The sequence below is a fragment of the Perna viridis genome, chromosome 6, assembly GCF_037379345.1.
Source record: "Perna viridis isolate PV_CMFRI_1.1 ecotype Kerala chromosome 6, ASM3737934v1, whole genome shotgun sequence".
Classification (NCBI taxonomy): Eukaryota; Metazoa; Mollusca; class Bivalvia; order Mytilida; family Mytilidae; genus Perna; species Perna viridis.
In genome coordinates this window covers 25,796,417-25,818,858 of record NC_142450.1, presented here as the reverse complement: position 1 = coordinate 25,818,858, position 22,442 = coordinate 25,796,417, and the positions used below count along the sequence as shown (strand labels likewise).

Genomic DNA, 22,442 nt, shown 5'->3' with positions numbered 1-22,442 from the left:
GATATTAGTTCTGTGTTACAAAAATAGTCTTTTAATCGAGCAAAGCGTAGAAGAAAAATGATTGGTAATTTGTTTTGCAATCTTGAGTACAGTTAGAAGTTGAACTAAAATAAAGTGAGTTTAATTGTTGAATTAAATGGTGGTAAGTAAAACGCTAGCTATTAACCTCGATACAGTTTTTACTTATTTATTTATTTATTTATTTATTTATTTATTTATTTATTTTTGTCGTGTTTTATACAATAATAATTTATATGTCTGATAAGTCGTTTTAAAACAACTTGTTTGAAGTATTCAAATAACAAGCGAATTCATTTGCTTTACAGACGTATAAACCAGATGAGTTTGACGTAATGATATTTCCTTCTTGAGTCAGTGTTTCTGTTGATATTAGTGATAAATCCGTTCCAGGGTTTTACAGGGTAAAGATGATATCTACAAGAATTTCTCATATACAAGAAACAATTAATAAAGATGGTTATGTTACACCTAAATGTTTCAAAGATACATGTTTTGAATGGTTTGACAAAGCTATCAGTAATATGCGGAAAGGACGTCGGGTTAAAAGTATGCACTTGTTTATTCTTATTATTTATGTTACAGTACATGCTAGTAGTCCCATGTTTATTATCAATTGTTTCTATGATTGGTTTGTCATGCTTCCTTATTTCGCAGAGGACGCTTACTCTACCGGTTCACCCGACCCATGTTGTCAGTTTTAGCAGATTCCGGGTTTCTCATTTTTGTTCTTTGTACGTGTTATTTTGAGTTTTTTTTTTTTTTGTTGTTGTGCGTCTAATCTTTATCATCATTGTAATACATTCTATCGATTTCTTTGTCCATGTTCTCTTGTTTCCCTTTTATATTAGACTTAGACCATTTTTTGTATTGGGTTGTATCATATTGTGTATTGGGTTGTATCATATTGTGTATTGGGTTGTATCATATTGTGTATTTCGTTGTAATCATTATGTATAAGTAGTGGAAATATTTGGACTGCATCAAACTTGTTTAAATCCGCCTCTTCTCTTGCCCTCGTCAAAAGACAAAATCCTTCAAATTCAAAATATCTTGAGCGATTTCGAATTTTATTCTTTTAGCCTATTTTGTTGAAATATCTATGGTTTGAGTGGCCGTTTGAAGCCAAGCTTCTGGTATTTGAGCCTTTTTCCATTTACTGAAAGCCCATAGACTGCCTTCGGCTGTTTTTTTCTCGGTTTATGGTAGGGTTATTATCTCTGTTCACTTTCATTTGAACAAATCAATGTTCATATATGATAGCGTATTTCAATATGCGTTAAGCAAAATTTGAACATTTTTATCCCGCTTGCCTTCTATAGAGCAATAAAACATTGGCATTGTCGTGACCAGAAGAATTTTCAAAATGATTTAGACTTCATTTCTTGCCATTATTGGTCGAGATGTTTTTAATCTTATTCGAACATCTTTTGAAGGACAATTCATGTACAACATATCACCCAAAACGCCAAATGAAAACACAAAGACACTTAGAAAAGTAGTTGTTATTCAACACTCTCTTTTATACTCCTACCATTCTCATCTTGATAAACTGAACATTATGCAAAAGGTTGCCCGAATCAATAGTAATGTCCATTATGTTAATTTATACTTTACATATGCAGAAAAAGTAAAATCAGATGGAAGTCCTGCCTACACTATATATTATGACCCAGGCGCTGGTATTACTCAACTTGACATAGATCTTGTGCCAAGTTTCAAGGTTGAGGGGTGGTCGGATGTAGCAAGGAGGATAAACCCAAGATGGATATTAGCAGACGATAAAGTGAACGATTCCATGAAATGCTATGATGTTGTTTGTAAAGCATGTCCAGTCCTTAGTAAGTAACTGTAAACTGGTTAAGAGCAAACAATACTACATGCTTATTTTCTCGAAAGTCAAGTCCATAATTTATCGATGGTCATTTACCATAATTGTATGTTATTATAAATGATACTAGACAGTTTAGTTTAATATTGATATAAGTCTTTGAAATAAATTTGTGTGCTGAAAAAAAGTATATCTGTTTATACCTGTTTTAAACCGCATTGTTTACTGAAAATATTAGCTTACCCACTAAAACACTTAGTGACATGTTTTGTTTAGTTAAAGAGTTAAAGAGATGACATATCCCAGACAAAAAAATATCCGTATTGTTACAGCATTACATGTAAAATTGACGTCACAAAGTGCTTTGCAACTTTCTTTGATTTCTAACAAAATTGGTATGTATGGTTTTAAGGAAATCAAGTGTTTTTACCCAATTCGGTCGGATTTGCGCATTTTGGCTTCATTTTGCACTAAGGATTCCATATTAAAAGCGGATGAACTGTAAAAAAATAATTGTTGCGAAGTAACCACACATTTAACAAAAAATTCAATATCCACACTGGTTTAATTTCAGGGCCGGATTTAATATAAAAGGAACATACATTATTTGTTTATTTGAGTGTATATTCACATTTTTTAATTCTTTGTTGCAGTTTATAATCACGATATTTTACTTAGGAGCAAAGTAGATCATAATATTATCTTAGTTCTTGCGATATCTTCAATATGCTTTGTATTTCGATGAGACAAACTGTATTTCTATTCTCACCATTCGTTTATACACCTTTTAGATGTCTTTTTGTTAACCAGAAAGAATAACTAAATCGATCCCTAAAGCTCAAATTTTAGTTATTTGAAGATTTCAAATCATCGAAATTTTAATGATTCAATGATATTTAAATCCCGTCTGTCCAAGTGAAATTGCGAGAAAAAGATACAAATATCTTTTATATGCTCTTATTTCTTAAAATATTTTTGAGTTTTATTTCAGCGGTAACTGTGACTTTGGGTTAATTCTATTTAAATTGATATTTCATTTACAGGCCACAGACACCAAGAACTACTCTGGCGTCTATCGTTTGCCAAAACAGAGAAAATGCTGATTACATATGCAAACAGTACTGACGGATATAAATTTAAGAAAAATTCGTACAAATGCCTGAAATTATGCATTGACAATGTCAAGACAACCAACCCTGAGGAAACTTTCAAGTGGAGCTCATATATTTTGAAACATTTCATTTTTCACCAGTATGACAACTGGCCTGAATGCTCTGATAAACTTATGATTCAAAGAACCGTAGTTAAACAACTAATTAGTGACCTGAGTAAAGCTCGACCGATAATTAAAAACTACTTCATTGAAAAAGATAACATCATAAGTCACATTCAAAATGAATAAATTTGTCTGATAGTCGGTGGTTTGAAAGATGAGCTGAAAAAACTGGGATAATACTCCATGGAATATACAAAGCAGTGTGTTTTTGAATATGCGTAAGAGTAATCAAGGGAACCAAGGTTATATCGGTAATTAAAAGAATGTAATCCAGGGACAAAGACCAGACATGGAAAACAGACATACACAGCAAAGAACATAAAGTAACTAAAATCATACATACAAAGTAACAAAAGTAAATGAGCAACTCGGACTCCACTAAAAACTGGGAGCATGGACCAGGTGCACCGGTAGGGTAAGCGTCCTCTGCTTTTCTAGAAACACCCGACGAGTTGCTAATAAAAAGTCAAGTCCGGTTTAGACAAAGGAGGAAAGGTAAACTATGACCCATTGAATAAATCAGTTTTCATGGTGTTGATGGATACACCATAACGATCCACGAGTTCATGATGACGACCATAAAACTTATGTAGTGATGACTTCAATCTTGTAACAACATAACCCTGTTCCAGAAGTCTATTTGTTAGAATTCTAGCGAGATAAAAAAAGTCTGCGTAGTTTCGGCAAGCTCTGGCATAACGTATGAGTTGTGATATGAACACTCCATACGCAGGAGCCGAAGGGATGTTGCCACAGATGAAAGGAAAGTTGACAATTCTGAATGAAATGTCATCACGTTTGTCGTAAAGTTTGGTCAATAGTTTTCCTTTACCATCGATTTCTAAGTGTAGGTCAAGATATGAGGCTGACTTTACAGTGTCTGTAGTATCCTTGATCTCAAGTTCTTTTGGGTAGATGCGATGTATCAAATCCCCGAAACTAGGATTGTTTAAAGATAACACGTAAGAAGATACTACATTAAAATACACCTTTTTTGCATTTGCATTACCGGTTCTGTTTAAAACCTATACCATTTATCCTTTATCGCATGCCCCATATCACATCTCTAGATTTATATCGCATACCCTACATCACACCCCTAGACCTATATCGCATACCTTACATCACACCCCTAGACCTATTTCGCATACCCTATATCGCACCCTTTCACGGACCAAACTTGAAGTATAGTTAAAAATATGATTTAATGAACATGATATGTCAAAATATGTATCACATGCGGTACTAACCTTTGACCTATGACCCTTGGTGTGATATAGGAGTCTTGGTGTTGATACAGCAAGTGATACAGATTTTGACATGTAATATTCAGTAGATATAGTTTATTGGTTGTCTTATTAATTTGATCACCCAATTTTATCATAATATCACGCATAATATATGTAAATTGAAATGTACGTAAATGATATTATTATATAAAACATCATTCCATCTGATGTAACGCGGATGAATTGTTGATGATAAAGAGTAATGAATGCTGAGAAATTCCGTTTATTTTGTCTTATAAGACGGAAATCTTTGTCGTCATATACGTGTAAAATACATTGATTTTTACAGGAAATATAGTGTTAATTTTCTACGTCGTTTGTGACTCGAATTTCTAAATCTTTTTTTACTGCCTAAAAGATGCCTTGATGATCTTTTTTGTCATGTGGACATTAATTTACAAAAGTAATACATTTTGGGATTCTCTTCCATGGGTTTATCAATGTAATATGGTATCAATAGCTTGTTACAAGTTAAGCTGACAAATCTAATAGAACGATTTCTCCAGTTGTATCTTTTAAAGATTCTCAATCTTTGAAAGCCATATTCTGAAATAAAGCACTTTTCGGTGCTACGTTATTGCATTGGGAATGAACTGTATTAGTTTAAGGTAATATAGAATTGAATTGAATTGAAAGATTATTTTCATGAAAGGTATATGATTTATGTCCCTTTAAACAACTATAATGTTCAAAAGGACGAATTATAATATATTAATCATTCGGTTGATTGTACGACTACGATTACAGAAAAACATGATATTTAAGGTCATATAATAAGTATAAGCGTCAAGTTGACTTGAGAGCGTTCTTTGTTGTGTATGTCTGTTTTCCATGTCTGGTCTTTGTCACTGGATTGCATTCTTTTGATTACCGCTGTGGCCTTGGTTCCCTTGATTACTCTTTAAAATTGTACCACAAAGTGTCATATCTCAAAAAAGAAGGCTAGGATTGATTTTTTGGGTTGTAGCTAGAACTTTGTGTGACTGATTGGTGGATTGATATCAAAGTTGTGACGTTTTGGCTGGAGAAAGTCAGATGGGGATATTACCGAATTTATATCACAGTATGAATTATCGAAATTTATTACACTTGGAACATTAAATAAAACACTGCTATCTATATAATACAAAAGTATATCTAATATAAAGCCAATGTGGAATCATGCATTTATAGATATGATGGTATTTTGAGTTATATTTTACCGCTTTTATGTTAAACTGTTTAAACGTAGGAAATACTGCTTATGGTATATTCTATATCTAAAACGGTTTCATACAAGGTAAACATTAGGATAAGTATTGTAAAAATTAATTTGAAAAAGCTACACTCTAGTACGTATATTAAGAGCAGCATTTGATAAAGAACATAAAATTTGCACTAGAATTAAATTATTTTCAGTTGAAACGTGTATAAGAAATTGATAAAGGTCAGATGAAAAGTGGACTAGAATTAGATTATTGTCCGATAAAAAAGTAAAAAAATTAATATCATTGACTAATAAAATGTTTACAAATGTAATACAAACATCCTCATCAGATTGTGGAAACTGTGCACATGTATTTACACACAAATATTTTCAGATTTATTCATTTTTGCGTTTTTCACTTATTCTATTTTTATTTCCAGCACATTTGAAATGTGTCAGAAGTTTTCCATAAACCATTTTACTGGTAATCCGTTGTATATTTTACAGATATTATTATTAGTACAGAAACCACCTTTTGCTTAATTTCAGAGGTACGTGCTATAAGACAATTTAAATGCAAACTGTGTGACAAGGCATCTGAATCAGAAAAGGGATTAAGCATCCATTATGGAAGTGTAAATAAAGGTTTGTGATATTCTCTAAAAAACAACAACTGGCGGTGTGAGTTACATACTGTGAAACTACTTTTATTCGTGAGTACCATGTTTGTGGTTAAGACAAGAGAGTAATCAAGGGAACCAAGGTTAAACAAAAATCATCAATTCGGAGATTCCAGAATTCGTGGATTTCACAACTCTATCATTCAAACGAATGGAAAATTTGTACAATGTATACAATTTGCATTCCACATTTATCGGAACATATCTCTAATAACTGTTATAAGTATATTTCTATATTTGAAGTTTGACGTTTTGCATGGCCATAATGATAAAATGCTTTTAAATTAATATTTGACTACCTTCATTGGTTGTTTTGTTCATGTTAAGTTGTTGTCTAGTAAGTGTTTTTATTCCATAGAGTATATGCATGGGGGGACTACGTATTGGTCAACAAACTGAACAACGGTCAGAACAATAACCTATCCAAACTGACAACGTACAGGACCTGCTTTTTGTAAACTTAACGCTCTCATCATTCCTCTTTGCCCCATACTCATATTGTTCAATCCATTTAGTCGAGAGTTGCCCCATTACAATCGACACGCGCCTAATACCCATATCCTAGTATCCAGTTACCAGTCGACTACTATCTCATATCGATAACTCATTATCAAATAACAAGTCGACCATTGCCCCATATCGATAAGTCATTACCCCGATACCAATCGAACTTTGTCCCATACTGGTTATCCATTACCAACTGGCCATTTTAAATATGTTTTATTTAGAATCGGCATGAAATACATAATAATAAACATTTCGCCATATCCAAGCTGTATTTTCCCATTTAAAAGCAACCATTAACCCATATCCACACTTAATTGCTGACTTTTCCGGTCCTATATGCCTCTTTCCACTTGTACCTTTCTCAATCAGAATCAAAATCATCCCTAAAAATATTTTATGGACTGACGTATAGATAGTTAGAACTCACAACCCAAAAGTACAAAGACAAACACACACATGCTCTCCCACCTCTCTCTATCTCTCTCTAATGACACAGACAAACACACATAGACACTGTTCTTTCAGAGGACAGCAACACAAAACGATATTAATGCCCGCATTGTAACTTTAGATAATAAGAAATATGTTTTTGCCCGTAAATTAGGATTTCTACCACGAAGTGCACTGTCGATGGTCACTATTTCACTCATAAAAGCTTTGCAGTTTAATCAACGTACACCGACCCAAAGTTGTAAATATGCAAGAGTCAAACAAACAATTGAAAACGAATGTTAATGGACCATTTGTGAATAATTTAAAACACACAAGCATGCGCGTGAGTTAACCGTATATATTTGGAAAACTTAACAGGTATTCATACACAATTAAAAATACATTGAAAAGTAAAATTTCAATAGAAACTCGGTGTCGGTGAAATTTGTTAAGAGTACAGAAAACAGCTTTGCTTTTTATTTCAGTGGACAGCATTATAAATGTCCGTTGTGTGACAAAACATTTGAATCAGAAAAAGGATTAAGCATTCATTTTGGCAAAATACAGGAATGTTTGTAGTTTTAAACAACACAATCAGCATTCTAAATATCAATTAATTGAATTATAAAAAAAAACCATTCTTATATTGAATTGTTAAGATTGGTTTATTCATGTTCTCATCATGTATATTGAAACGGTACAGACTCAATATCCAATGTGTATCCACTATTTTTCGCACATTCTATGAAGTAAATACCTGCCTTTCGATATTCGACATTTTAATCGACCTGCCGAAAATTGATATTTTTCAATTAACATAAGTTATTACCGCCAGTTTTCAGTTCTTTGCTGTAAATATTTCACGTTTATTAACCTGGCACTTTCTTTGTGCTAGATTCCGCCTGTAGTAATCTATCAACAACAAGAAAGTAACAAGTCTTTTGTTTGTTTGTTTATTTGTTTTTGTTTTAATAAGTGACCTAAATACTTATTAATCATTGATTTTCCTATTTTTGTTCGCATATTCTCAATGTGATGTTTACTTAGTATAACAATTTTTATAAATTGTATTTAATGCTACGTAAGTGAAAACTATAAAATTGTTGGAGTGATGGCCATGCGGATTCTTTCTTCTGAGAAAATTTTGCTGATCATGTCATAATCTAAACATATCGTCCAGAACAAACACGTGCAGATTTCCATCTTTAGACCATATTAGATATTAAATGATCATCATTATGGCAAAAATTACTGCAAATTCTATTCGGATTATACTGCTAGAATCAAATCTATATCATAATGAACAACAGTGTTTGGATTTCAAGTCTGTAACTTTCGTGTTTAAGTGACAAATTCAACCACGATAATTCTGCACCTTGTGAGTCTTTAAATATCAACGTTTTGAGCAATAGAAATGATCTTACGACTTCTTGATAATCAGTAAATATCTGCATTTTGAATAACAAACCCTACTACATGAAAAGACATATTCTGACTCGTGTTTCTGTAAATATCGGGTTCGATGGCAAAATCTTGCATCATAAAATGATAATGTTGCGCTTGTCGAGTTTGGAAATGTTGGTGCTTTGAACGCCTCATCGTGCATCATACAAAATATGCACTTTTGATTATATATCTACAGGCAAAATAAATTTCGCAATGAACAATAAAGTTGCGCATGCTTATTGAAAATATCTGCATGTACGATATTGTTACGCTCGTATTCATCAATCATTTTGCACACTGAGCTTCATCTAGAATACCTGTGTTGATAATCTGTAGTTATAGCTGAAAAATATAAGAAAACAACGACAGAAAAGTATCTATTACAAGTTAAAGGGGTCGGAGAGCGGTTTTCAATACCCGTTCTTCATTCATGAATGCTGTCGGAATCCAGACTCAACTCCGGAATCAGTAATTGTCATCAAACTCGCATTATCGTTTGAAATCTTTTCAGAGCACATAAAACAGATTTGCTTTTACTTACTTTCAGGGGACAGCCATATCAAACATAAATGTCTGTTGTGTGACAACATTTGAATCAGAAAAGGGATTAAGCATTTATTTTGGCAAAGTACACAAAGGTTTATAATTTTAAACAGCACAATCTAAGTATCAATTTATTGAATTAAAAAAAACACAGTTCCTGATATTGAATTTTAAGATAGGTTCATTTATGTTATTTCTGTTCATATTAAAACGGTGAAGACTCTTATTATATCCAATGTACATGCACCGTTTTCATAATTAAATACCTGAGTTTCGATATTAAGTAAGAATCAGGGACAAGTGATAAATCGTGAGAACTTAAGTTGGGATGGACTCGGGACCCCCCTTTGGTCAAACAAAGAGGACAAACCCTATTCTAACAATTTCCCATAAATACATAGATATACACAAGAATAACATAAATATAATACATTCATGCAATAGCAATCATTCAGCAAATGTTCATAAATACGCGTTGGTCAACAGTAAACAACGGACGCGTTGAAAAGAGAAATGAGTGTTTACTGTTAACCCTAGAAATCGTCACCACTATAAATTTAAAGCATAACCCCTATTCCATAACAATAGTTCAACTATTGATTCTGTAAATATTGGGTTTGGTGACATCGCAATCCTGCATCATAAAATGATAAAGTTGCGCTTTTCAAGCAAGTCTGGAAATGTTAGTGTTTAGAAAGCCTAACCGTGCATCATACAAAGCATACGCTTCTGATTAAACGTCTATAGGAAAAATAAATTTCGCAATGCATAATTAAGTTCCGCTTCCTCATTGAAAATATCTGCATGTACGATAATGTTACGCTCTTCGGCATCAATCCGTTTGCTGATTGAACCTCTGTTGGAATACTTATTGTGGTGATCTGTAGTTAAAGCTGAAAAATATAAGAAAACAACAGCAGAAAAGCATATGTTGGAAGTTGGGAGGTTGGAGGGCGTATTTTTAAGAAATCGTTCTCACTCTTTGAACGCTGACAATGACGTAACCGATGAATGACGTAAATATTATAAAGGCTTGTCAAAATCCGGACTCAACTCCGAAACCAGTGTTACAATAATTGAATTTTCATTTTACTTGCATTATCGTTTGAAATGTGTCAAGAGTGCAGAAAACAGCTTTGCTTTATTTTCAGTGGACAGACATATCAAACATTATAAATGTCTGTTGTGTGACAGAACATTTGAATCAGAAAAGGGATTAAGCATTCATTTTGACAAAGTACACGAAGGTTTGTAATTTTAAACAACACAATCGGCATTCTAAGTATCAATTAATTGAATAATAATAAAAAGGAACAGTTCTTATATTGAATTGTTTATTTATATTCTTATTGTACTTATTTAAACGGTAAAGACTGCATTTACCGTTTTTTTCCACATTCTCTAAAATATCTACCTGCGTTTCAATATTCGTCATTTAAATCGACCTCGGAAAATTGAAATTTTTTCACGTAAAATTGATTATTAAAGTATTGAAGGCCAGCCTTCAGTTTTTTTGCTGTAGTTATTTCAAAGTGTTGTTAGTTTAGTAACCTGCCATCCTCTCCTCTTGCTAGAATCCGCCTGTCCTTCATTGCAAGAATTTCATTTTAGTCACTTACGTAGAAATTAAATACAATTCATAAAAATTATCATACTAAATAAAATACACATTCAGAATATTCGAGAAAAGTTTCAGAAAATCAATAATTAGTGCAAGTGTTGAGTTCACTCGTTTTAAAAGAGACAACATACTTGCTGCTTTCCGAAGTTATTGGTACATTATTCCCTTTGAGAAAAGGTTGTTGGTCACATCATAATCAGAACATAACGAGAAGACCAAATACGTACAGTTTTCCTTTCTTTGACTATGTCAGTTATCAAATGAACATCATAATGGCAAAAAAATTACTGCAAATGCAATTCTGATTATATGCTAGAGCGAAATCTGTATCATATTGAACAGTAGTGTTTGGCTTTAACTTTAACTTTGGCGTTTTGAATGGCAAATCCAACCTCGCAAAAAAAGATAAATCTGCACCTTGTGAGTCTTTAAATATCTACGCTTTGAAAGATAGAAACGATTGTACGACATCTTGCTGGTCAGTAAATATCTGTATTATGAATAATAAACACTATCACATAAAGAATGATAACATATTCCCACTGGTGATAATCCTGTATCATAAAATTATAAAGTTGCGCTTTTCGAGGGCGACTAAACCTCTACTGGACTACTTGTAATAACACTGGAATCAGTGTTGCGAGTATCGAATTTTCATTAAACTTGCTTTATCGTTTGAAATCTGTAAAGATTACAGAAAACAGTTTTGCCTTTATTTTCAGGGGAAAGCCATATCAAACATTATAATTGTCCATGTATGACAAAACATTTGAGTGAGAAAAGGGATTAAGCATTCATTTAGGCAAAATATACGAAGGTTTGTAGTCTATAACAACAACACAATCGGCATTCTAAGTATAAATTAATTGAATTTTAAAAAAGAACAGTTCTAACATTCTATTGTTAAGATCGGTTCATTCATGTTCGTATTGTGCATATTAAAACGGTAAAGACTCGAATAATATCCAATGTGCATCCACTTTTTTTAGTCCATTCTCTGAAGTAAACACCTTCTTTTCGATATTCAACATTTTAATCGACCTCCCGATAATTGACATTTTTTTCACGTAAAATCGGTTATTACCGCAAGTTTTTCAGCTATTTGCTGTCATCATTTTAAGTTTGGTTTGTTTAGTAAGCATTTTGACTGACAGCACAGTACATGTTATACTGTTAAGGTAAGTTTAAGATGATATGAACTATATTGCTGACTGTAAGAGAAAGGTTGAAGAGTGTACAAAACCAACCTTGCTTTTATTTCAGAAAATAACGACATAAAGCGGTATAAATGCCCATTGTGTGTCAAACCATTTGAATCCGAAAAGGGAGTAAGCATCCATTATAGCAGAATACACAAAGGTTTGTAACATTAATTTTATATCGGCAGGACAAAAAGCAATCTAAAGCAACAGAGCCAAAGATAAGATGAGACTTCAGAAGAACATGGCCAATCCCACAAAACCCTGGACATCAGGTGCCTAAAATAGATTAATAAATATAATAAATAATCTGCTCCATGCATAGATTACAGGTTATATAAAAGCAATTAGATTCAGAACGATTTGTGTCTGAAGCATCTGCAATAAATTACAAATACACACAAATGAAATTTATTTAGATAAGATATGTTTCCACTATTTCTTATTTCAGCTCGTTAAAGTGCACAATTGGCTTTCTTTGAAATAGCAATCACTACAGTGAAATCAATTAAGACCTCAGAAAATAAATTTACTTTTATTTTAGAGGTCAACGATATGATTTTTTTCAAATGTCCATTGTGTGTTAAGGCATTTGAATCTGAAAGGGCTGTAAGCATCCATTATGGCAGAGTACACGAAGGTTTGAAATATTATTTTGTACATTTTGCCTTGTAAATATCAATGAACTGATATGTGAATTAACTTATTTACAACTATTCCATGAACTATTGTTCGTTTAATGTATTGATTCATTGTCTTGAAACCATTTAGTTTCATCGTAGATTTTATTTATGTCTTTGTTTCAGTAATCCACAATGGATATTCTCAGTCCACATACCGATGTGATTTCTGTGATAAAACACATGACAGCTAGCGAAGACTCCCAGTCATCATAAAAGTGTTCATCATCATACGATTCACCAATATTTTAAACCTTTAAACATGCTACTTTAAACACATATGCTTATAATTTTGATTTTTTTAAAAGTAAACCTTTACAACTTAATAATCATTCAGACAAACTTTAGAAATTCAAACGGCAAATATCGTTATTCACATAAACATCAAGAAGTAAAAACAGGAGTCCATCTTTGATATACACGTATTTAAATGTAATATATTGTTTGATAATGTTATTATTTAACACTGGACCACGTAATGGCTGCGTCATATTTGTTCAGAATGTTTTACACTAAATTACAATGATTTTTTGTTTTCTCTAATATTTGTAGATTTAAATTTTCGAAAACATACCAAAAGCACGGAGGGCCTCCACGATTTCAAAAAGGCGACCAGTACCAAGTCAAAATCATCTTTCCTTGATGGTAATAGCTTACTTTTATCTATATTAGGGAAAGGTATTAGGTCATTTTATTACTTTGTATGCTTGGTGCCTTCTGTCGTGTATAACTATCAGTTTACGGGTTAAATAGTGAATCTTAAAGCTGCATTAGCTGTCAAATTCGATTTTTTTTTTCTGTTGAAATATACCTTAACTTTGAATTATTTCTACTAATTTGTACTTTTCCTGTAAAATTTCATGGATATCCACACATAAAATGCATTAAATACATGAAATAGGTGTCTATATATTTATTGTCTTGCAAGACAAAAAAATCGACCTAGATAACTTCGTATGCATGTGACTTCTGGTGACCTTAATCCGCGCATGTGCTGTAAAGGTCGCTTCTTTAGTAACATATCTGATTGCAAAGCGAAAGTGGGTATTCAACGGCAAGGAAGACCGATGGACTCAAGTCGTAAAAGAAAAAAAGTATAACGCAAGGATCCTTTTGAAATTTACGTATTATGATATAATGTGGCTCAAATATGGTCATTATTCATTTGAAAACTAATCAAGAAATAGACGAAATGAAATGAAAACAAAACACGTGATTACCTGTGTATCCGTTATTGTTATTTTTTTTTAACAAGGTTAAAGTATTTTTAACCCACGTGTATGTCCTGTCGGCAATCTTCGGAAGTAATGGCGAAAAATAATTAGATCAGAGCTATCGATCTTCTCTGATTAAAAAAGACGTTATTTTCACAATATTCTGTTGGTATTATCGACATTGATTGCTTCAATTGCAATACTGCAAACATATTTCATTGAGTCAGCAAAACTCAGTAGAATCAAAATTGAACAAATTTGACAGCTAATGCAGCTTTAAAATGGAGGTTCAGGAAAACTATTGACCAAACTTTACGACAAACATGAAGACTTTTCATTCAGAAGCTTTCCTTTCATCTTTGGCAACATCCCTTCGGCACCTGCGTATGGAGTGCTCATACGTTATGCCAGAGCTTGCCGCAGACTTTTTGTATCGCGCTAGAACTCTAACAAATAGGCTTCTGGAACAGGGTTATGTTGCTACATTAGGCGGCGGGTGTTTCTAGAAAAGCAGAGGACGCTTACTCTACCTGTGCACCTGGTCCATGCTCCCAATTTTTAGTGGAGTCCCTTGATTACTCTTTCATGTGGGAGTAGGAACCATTGGCTAAAAATAATGAAATTAGACCACCCATTTATTTATGTATATTACTGACATCAATGCAATTGCATTCTAATCATAATTTGTATACCTTAATTGATAATTCTAGAGGCTGTTAAATCAGATGGAAAACCTGTCGACGATAAAGGCATTTGCTATTTAGAAAGGCAGGAAAGTGATTGTCGGTTATATCAAACTGGTGTTAGTATGGCAAGTAAATACATATACGACTTTTCATCGACAGCTTTATTTACAAGTTCAATGAACTTAACCCTTACATGACATGGGCTTATTTAAGTTATATATTTTCATATTATGAAAAAACAAAGGTAATACTTAAAAACAAAGCATTGATGTGTAATGCTAAAGTGATCTTTATTCAATTTATTGCTTTTGAATTTTCATGACATGAAATATTATTCAAATAACCGATAGTGAAGATATCATGATATGAAGAATACTATACCAACAGTTCGCTTATGATGGCATTAAGACTTTTCTAAAAACGTGTTAATTTTCTATGCTTAATTTATGTAAATAAATACGTGTATTATGTGTAAAGAAAAACAAATCACTTTGGATAGCTCGAAATTTGAATGAAAATGATATTGTAAAAAGTGTTATAACGTTTACAATAAGCTTGCGATATTGTGTATGAGGGAAAATAACAAAATTGACGAACTGATGAACTCTAGGCAATAGCCACAGGGAATAGTCGAAAAAGGAATGTCTGTATAATAAATAACAATATCAAGATAGATGGAAACAACTTCAGCTTCAATGGTTCCGACTTGAAACACGCATTTCCAATGTAAATGTTGGGTTAAACCATTTTTGATTGTACTAAACCTCCAAATTCTATTACGGTTAATTTGTTTCGGGTATATTGAAATGTAAATAGGCAGCACAAAATTGCCACTATTAAAAGTTGAAAATCAGCATTCAAAATACAGTTAAAGACTTATACAGTGGAATTTATTTTACAGACCACCAAATCAGATGAGTTTGACGTTATGATATTTCCGCTTGAAGTCAGTGTATCAGTGAATTTTAGTAATAAATCCATTCCAGGATATCACAAAGTGAAGATGACATCAACCAGAATATCGGCAATAGAGGATACAGTTTACGAAGACGGCTATGTTAAACTATTTAAAGAAAAATGTTTTTCCTTGTTTGACAAAGCAATCAGTGGTATGAGGAAAGGCCGTAGGATTAAAAGTATTCATTTCAATTTATGTATTTCTTAATAATAGTTCATGCAGGAACGTGATAGTACGTTTCATTGAATTTTATTAAAATACAGTCAAAACCTGTCCAAAGTTATATAAGACGGGTGGTCACATAAAGAGTGCTTAAATGAAATGTAAAATGAAGTTTACAAACATCTTTGTAAATATAGCTAAGTACATGGACATCAATCCTGAGAAGATGACCAAACTGTGGCGAATTCTGTAATGTCAAGCTGTTTACTAGTTCACTGTTTTAAAAGCATACTTGCTCATGAATAGCATATCCACACAATTCAGTGATTTTACTACGCTTGACATTTTCGTCATTGACGACAATGTTATTAAAACTGGGAAATTCGTCACCCAAGATTATTTTAGTCCTTATAAAATTCAGGTGGTGAGTGAAAGCTTTATGACCCCAAGCTAATAGTGTCAAACTTTTGTTTATACAATCACTAAATGCATTATAAATAGATCACAGACGCCAATTAATGTACATTTGTTGATCACTCATGCGCAACTTGCAAAAGTTAAAATAAAGTTTAATAAAGAAAATCACTTAAGGAGGTAGACCTAGGGTAAGGGGCATAACTCTTGAAATCAGTGATATGTTTGTGTCATATTCAATTTCACCAAAGCCTTTCAAGCTTTCCTTTGAAACAGAATGAAATCAGTCCAAGTTACTTTGATGCTTACATGACATTGATGTAAAATGTTTACACAAACATTTCAATGATTTTGATTTTCAATGAGTTGTGTCCTTTGGTCTACCTCCTTAACATCTAATTACTCCTGTATCAAGTTTACATTAAAATCTATTATCTGATGTATTTGTATGCCTAAGTTGCCTAAGTTGCCTTGGAAACACGGATCATTATTACATCGTTATTAGGTCGTCAATTTCGCCTGGGCTATCAACTAACGTTTTTACTACGTCACCATTTTGTATCTGTTCAGAGCGTACATGCAAACTTTGTTCATTTTCAAGATCTCATTAAAAAACAAGAATTTATTCGAGACTTCTAAAAAGTCGGGTAACACAGGTGGTCGTTAAAACATTTGACCGGGGGTTATTAACTGAACTAGACTGAACTAAAGTGGTCGGTAAGACAGGTTTGACAGCATTGAATAAGATGTATATGCAGCACCTCTGCTTTAGGTTCTAAAAAAGATTCATTTATGTTTATTCAGTACTTAAGGTAGAGCGTAAAACACGAAATTGGTACTTGTTATTTGTCTGAATTACAATTGCATTTGACAAACAAATAATAACGGATGGTTGAGAAGAGGACGAACATCCATATTATTATATACCAACGTACGTCCAAGCGGGGTGTACTAGTACTTAATTTCAAAACTACATGTAGAATTAACTCTTTGAAATTTAAAGCACTATTTATTAACATTTTAATCCTTTGTGATCGTCTTTAATTTACATATGAAGAAAAGGGAAAATCCAGTGGAAGTCCTGCTTTACACTATAGATTATAACCCAGGCGCGGGTATCACTCACCTTGATATTGACCTAGTGCCAAGTTTTATGATCGGCGGAAGGCCAGATGTAGCTATAGAAGAATAAACTCAAAATGGATAGTAGAAGATGATGTAGTAAACAATTCAATGAAATGCTATGATGTCTGTAAAGCTTGTCCTGATCAAAGAATACAGAGACTAGAGGTTTGCAACCTGTTCGTCCTTCAGTCCGGTGTATTAGATTTACGCACTTTTCGTAATGCTTGAAAAAATACATTTGATACACTGCTAAACCATGACAGTTACAGATTAATTTCGAATTTGTTCTTGTCCGTTGATTTTATTATGAGTTAAGTGCCTTTGGTTTAAAAAGTTGATGAAGAAAAAAAAAATTACTGTGGCGTCTATCTTTTGCTACAACAGAGAGAATGCTGATGACAAAAGCAAATAGTGCTGACGAATATAAATTTAAGAAAACTGCGTACAAGTGCCTGAAATTATGCATTGAAGATGTCAAGACAACAAACCCTGATAAAAAATTTAAATGTTTCACCAGTATGACAACTGGCCCAAGGAATGTTCTGATAAAGTTGTGATGCACACAAATGTAGTTAAGCAACTAATCGGTGACCTGAGTAAATCTCCAACGATGATTAAAAAACTACTTCATTGAAAAAGACTATGTTATAAGTCAAATACCAAATGAAGAAATTTGTCTAATTGTCAATGGTTTGAACGATGAACTGAAAAAAAAAACTGGAGTAGCTATGTGGAAGAAAATGCTTAACAGCTCATCGTGTTATCATGCAAAACCCATGCATCCTATCGACAAGTTTCAAACTCCTTTTGCAGATTTAAAAAAGAGTTCGAAATACGTAAATAATTGTACTTTAGTGTAGGATCGAATCGAACAAGCATGATATTGTGTTTGTATTTAACTTGCAGTATAATTATTTGAAATGTTTTTATAGAACTATCTTATACCTGCCGTTATTTTGAAGTTCTAAAATAATAAAACGTTAACCTAAGCATTGTTTCAGGAAAGATACAATTCTGAAAACTATATGTCATCAGATATATACTTACATGCAAATGTTTTGGGATGCGCATAGTAAACTATTGTATACTATTATAGATAAATGCTTGTTTGAAAAAATTAGAAACCCGACATCAACATACACGCATCGTATACACATAATATTCAGTTTGCATTTTGAATGTTGAATTTCTTGTCTTTGGCAATGACAATAGAATACAGTACAGCAAAATGTGTACATATACTGTATATGTTTATTTGGCTATTAAAATAATTATGATCCATATGACGGAATAACTATTAGTCTAGAAATTTTCACATTTGTTGTATACTTGTTACAGATCTTGAGATTTTACTATGAAACCCAGGCCAGATCTTGTATAGAGTATACATCCCATTTCATATTATATGGTAGTGATGTTGATTGGAAATTTGAATTTTGTAAGAGGAATGGGAATTTTGAATGCAAATAATGTGAAAATCGGCTTAAATAATTTACTTTAAATTCATATTTATTTTAGATAAAAACATTCAAAAACATTTAAAACATTTGGTTAATGAAATAATAAACCGATCAGTTTTAAAAATTGATTAATATTAAACATGTTGAACCCCACATAAGTTGAAATCCGATAGGATATACTGTGTTCTGTTGTTTAAAATATCCATCGTGAGACCTTGTAAGATCGTGTAGTCTAATCTATTTAGCTCACATCTAAGTTGATTAATCATATTTGGTGGTTATCTAAATCTGTTCTGTCCCAATATACTTCAGATACTTGGTTAAACACGTATTATTAGAAATCGATTACAGCATTTTTCCGATAATACTTTTAATTTGTCTTGAATTAAGCAACATTTAATTAATTAATACAAGTGCCTGAAATTATGCATTGAAGATGTCAAGACAACAAACCCTGATAAATTGATTAATTGATTGGAAATTTGAATTTTGTAAGAATTTTGAATGCAAATAATGTGAAAATCGGCTTAAATAATTTACTTTAAATTCATATTTATTTTAGATAAAAACATTCAAAAACATTTAAAACATTTGGTTAATGAAATAATAAAATAAAATGCAAAATGAAATTGGGTTCTTTGGAAAAGAGATGAGTGGCCAGGCATGACAGAATAAAAATGGTTCTATAGGGATGATTTTTACATTCATATACTTTCAACAACCATCCACATAATGATAAAATATATCTGGATACATATCAAAGCATATGTATATAGTTCAAAATTAAAATGTCCATATCATGATCACGAGCATGGGATGAAGTATTTCTTATATTTCCAAAGCTGTATACTTTCAACGGGTACATATATATATTAAAAGCATATCTATACTTACAAAAGTGTCGGTATACTTTTATGAAGTGTATACATACACATGTCTACATCAAATGTATACTTTAACAATCAGTATACTTCCGGATATATATACAAGGCAAAAACAAATCTGTACTTTTAAAATATTGGCATACCTTTCACTAGTGTATATATCGACCTAAACGTACATGTATGCATACCTATAAAAATCATCGCTATACTCATAACAAGAAAAGGCATACACATCAAAAGTTTATGTGTCTTTTTTAAAAGCATCGGTAGACTTTTAACAAGTATACACATACAAACGCATATGTTAACTTCCATATAAAGCATCGATATATATTTAAATGCTTTTTAAAAGTATAAATATGCTTGTGTTCTTGTACATGCATACCAATGCTTTTGACATGCAAATTTGTACTTGTTCAAAGTATATAGATGCTTAAGAAATATATAACGATATTTGATTTGAATACTACTACAAATGCTTTTGAACAGTATACATATGATTCTGATATGTATCCTGGTACTTCTCATCAGTATATTGATGCTTGTTAAAAGTATAATCTAAAACTATCCTTATAGAACCATCTTAATTCTGACGTGATTGGCCACTCGTATTAATGGTTTATTGTGTAAATGGAAAAAGTTCATACTACTTAAAGGACACAAGATTTTACAGGTTAGCAATCATTCTTCTGGAGAAACCATTATCATTTTAAAATACTTGAACTCAAATTTAAGTCAACAAGTCACATTAACGACATGTAAATTGATCCGAGTTTAAGGATGTTGGCTGCTCTGTTTAAAAATAAGGATTTCAAAGGGTTGTGAAATCTTTAAAGAACGTTCATGCTAGATCAATATGAATATAACAAAATAATGTGTCAATGTGCTCGTTTTTTTTTAGACAGAAGCATTTGAAATTTTGGCAAGAAAGGATTTCTCTAGATTTTTCATAGGTTTTGTCTTAAGTGAGTTTTACCTACTAAAAACCTCAAAGAAAAAAAAAACAAGAATTTCATAAAAACTTCTCAAATAAATAACATTTTACGGTGCTTTTCATGAAATTATGAAAAGAAAAGCAGGGGTCACTGAGCAAAAAACATTTATGCTATAAAATTAATGAAACTAGAGGAGTCCGAAAATTTAACAAAAATGACTGAACATAAACAGCGAACACCCGTAAAATACAATACACGGAAATAAGTTTGATTTCTAAGAAGAAACTGCACCATAAAGACCGATTTGTTCACCATATCATATACTCCGGCAATGCTAGAGGTTGTCTGGCAAGCTATTTTCTGACTTGGTGCCATCCTAACCTCTAGCATCTGACATGTTGAAAGCCACTGCAAATGTTAATTAGCTTAACATGTGTTTGAAAATACTTTATGTCTTTTATTTACATAAAAGAAGTTTAACCTACCGGAAATCGAACGATAAAAATCCTAAATATTTGTTAAAATACCTAGAAAACATTTGTAATGAAGACAGTTGTCAAAATGACCAGCAATTTTGAATTAGGTCACTAATTTTAAGGAATACAATATATTTGTGACAAAACGAACTTAAAGTTGGTAAAGGAAATTCGTTGATTAATTTGATATGTTCGTTTCGCAAATTAAAATCCGTAATTTTATCAACCAGAATTACACACTCAAAAAGCTAAAAACCAAATATGAAGTTTATTTTAACTGCTTTTACAAAGGCTTTCCAGGATTGCTGGATTTTCTCATCAGGCAGGTTATTGTTTTTTCTTTAGTTTAGTCACCTTCTGCCGTGTTATAGTAAAGAAACTGTATAAAACGTTTTAAATTGAGAATAGTTTACTATAATTCTGCCGATTTCAAGGAACGGCGGAACGGGCGTTACGCAATATGGCGCTCGGAAGTAAGAGCTTGGGGTATGGAGGAACGGAATTCCAACCTCTTACGTTGTAGGAGTACATATCATAGTCTTCCTTTTCCTTTGGTCTATCAAGGTCGTGACATTTTATGAGCAACTTGTTTGTTGATTTTACCTGTTTACAAAAGCAGAGGATGCTTACCCCACCAGTGTACCTGGTCCAGGCACCCAGTTTTTATCGGAGTCCAGGTTGTTCAGTTAGTTTTTTTGTGTGTATGTATTATTTTGATTATTTCATGTTCTTTGTTGTGTGTGTGTGTGTGTGTATTTTGCTACAAGATTGAAGTCATCACTACAGAAGTTTTATGGTCGTCATCATGAACTCGTGGATCGTTATGATGTATCCATCAGCATCATGAAAACTGATTTATTCAACGGGTCATAGTTTACCTTTCCTCGTTTGTCTACCCCGAACTTGAATTTTTATGAGCAACTCGGCGGGTGTTTCTAGAAAAGAAGAGGACACTTATCCTACCGGTGCACCTGGTCCATGTTCCCCGTTTTTAGTGGAGTCTGAGTTGCTCATTTACTTTTGTTACTTTGTATGTATGATTTTAGTTACTTTATGTTCTTTGTTGTGTGTGTGTCTGTTTTCCATGTCTGGTCTTTGTCCCTGGATTATATTCTTTTGATTACCGCTATAACCTTGGTTCCCTTGATTACTCTTTCCTAGTCAGTCGTAATCCTTTGATCATGTTGTAATCCTGGTTCTTCAGCTTTTTTTACAGAAGTAATTACATTCTAAGTGTTTTCTTTAAATCATTTGATTTTTTTTTCAATATTCTAGAAAAAAACTCAGAGAGATGGTAATAACAAAAAGTAGACAAATGTTATAAACTTAATACAATCTGATCCTCTTTGCATGTAGAGAAATGCTCAACTTAAGTTACTGTATGCATAATACTTTCCTGGATAGTTACGATATACAATTA

General features: G+C 32.4%; 1 protein-coding gene across 1 annotated transcript; it reads left to right on the top strand.

The window, feature by feature from the left end:
• The first annotated feature begins 428 nt into the window (after positions 1–428).
• On the top strand, positions 429–17,959 carry LOC148614251 (uncharacterized). The gene is made up of 10 exons (XM_088590439.1): positions 429–567; positions 1,644–1,859; positions 11,608–11,646; positions 12,093–12,188; positions 13,261–13,353; positions 14,633–14,724; positions 15,510–15,732; positions 16,915–16,954; positions 17,285–17,462; positions 17,627–17,959. Exons 1-10 carry the CDS (start codon positions 429–431, stop codon positions 17,822–17,824), a joined length of 1,314 nt encoding a protein of 437 aa, XP_088446565.1. The 3' UTR covers positions 17,825–17,959.
• Positions 17,960–22,442: the final 4,483 nt, after the last annotated feature.

Excerpts from the sequence above, each read along its gene's own strand:
- LOC148614251 (XM_088590439.1), top strand. The coding sequence starts at position 429 with ATGATATCTACAAGAATTTCTCATATACAAGAAACAATTAATAAAGAT. Across the intron at positions 1,860-11,607 it reads TAAAGCATGTCCAGTCCTTA|AAAAGGGATTAAGCATTCAT; the intron begins GTAAGTAACTGT and ends CATTTGAGTGAG. Across the intron at positions 11,647-12,092 it reads TTTAGGCAAAATATACGAAG|AAAATAACGACATAAAGCGG; the intron begins GTTTGTAGTCTA and ends CTTTTATTTCAG.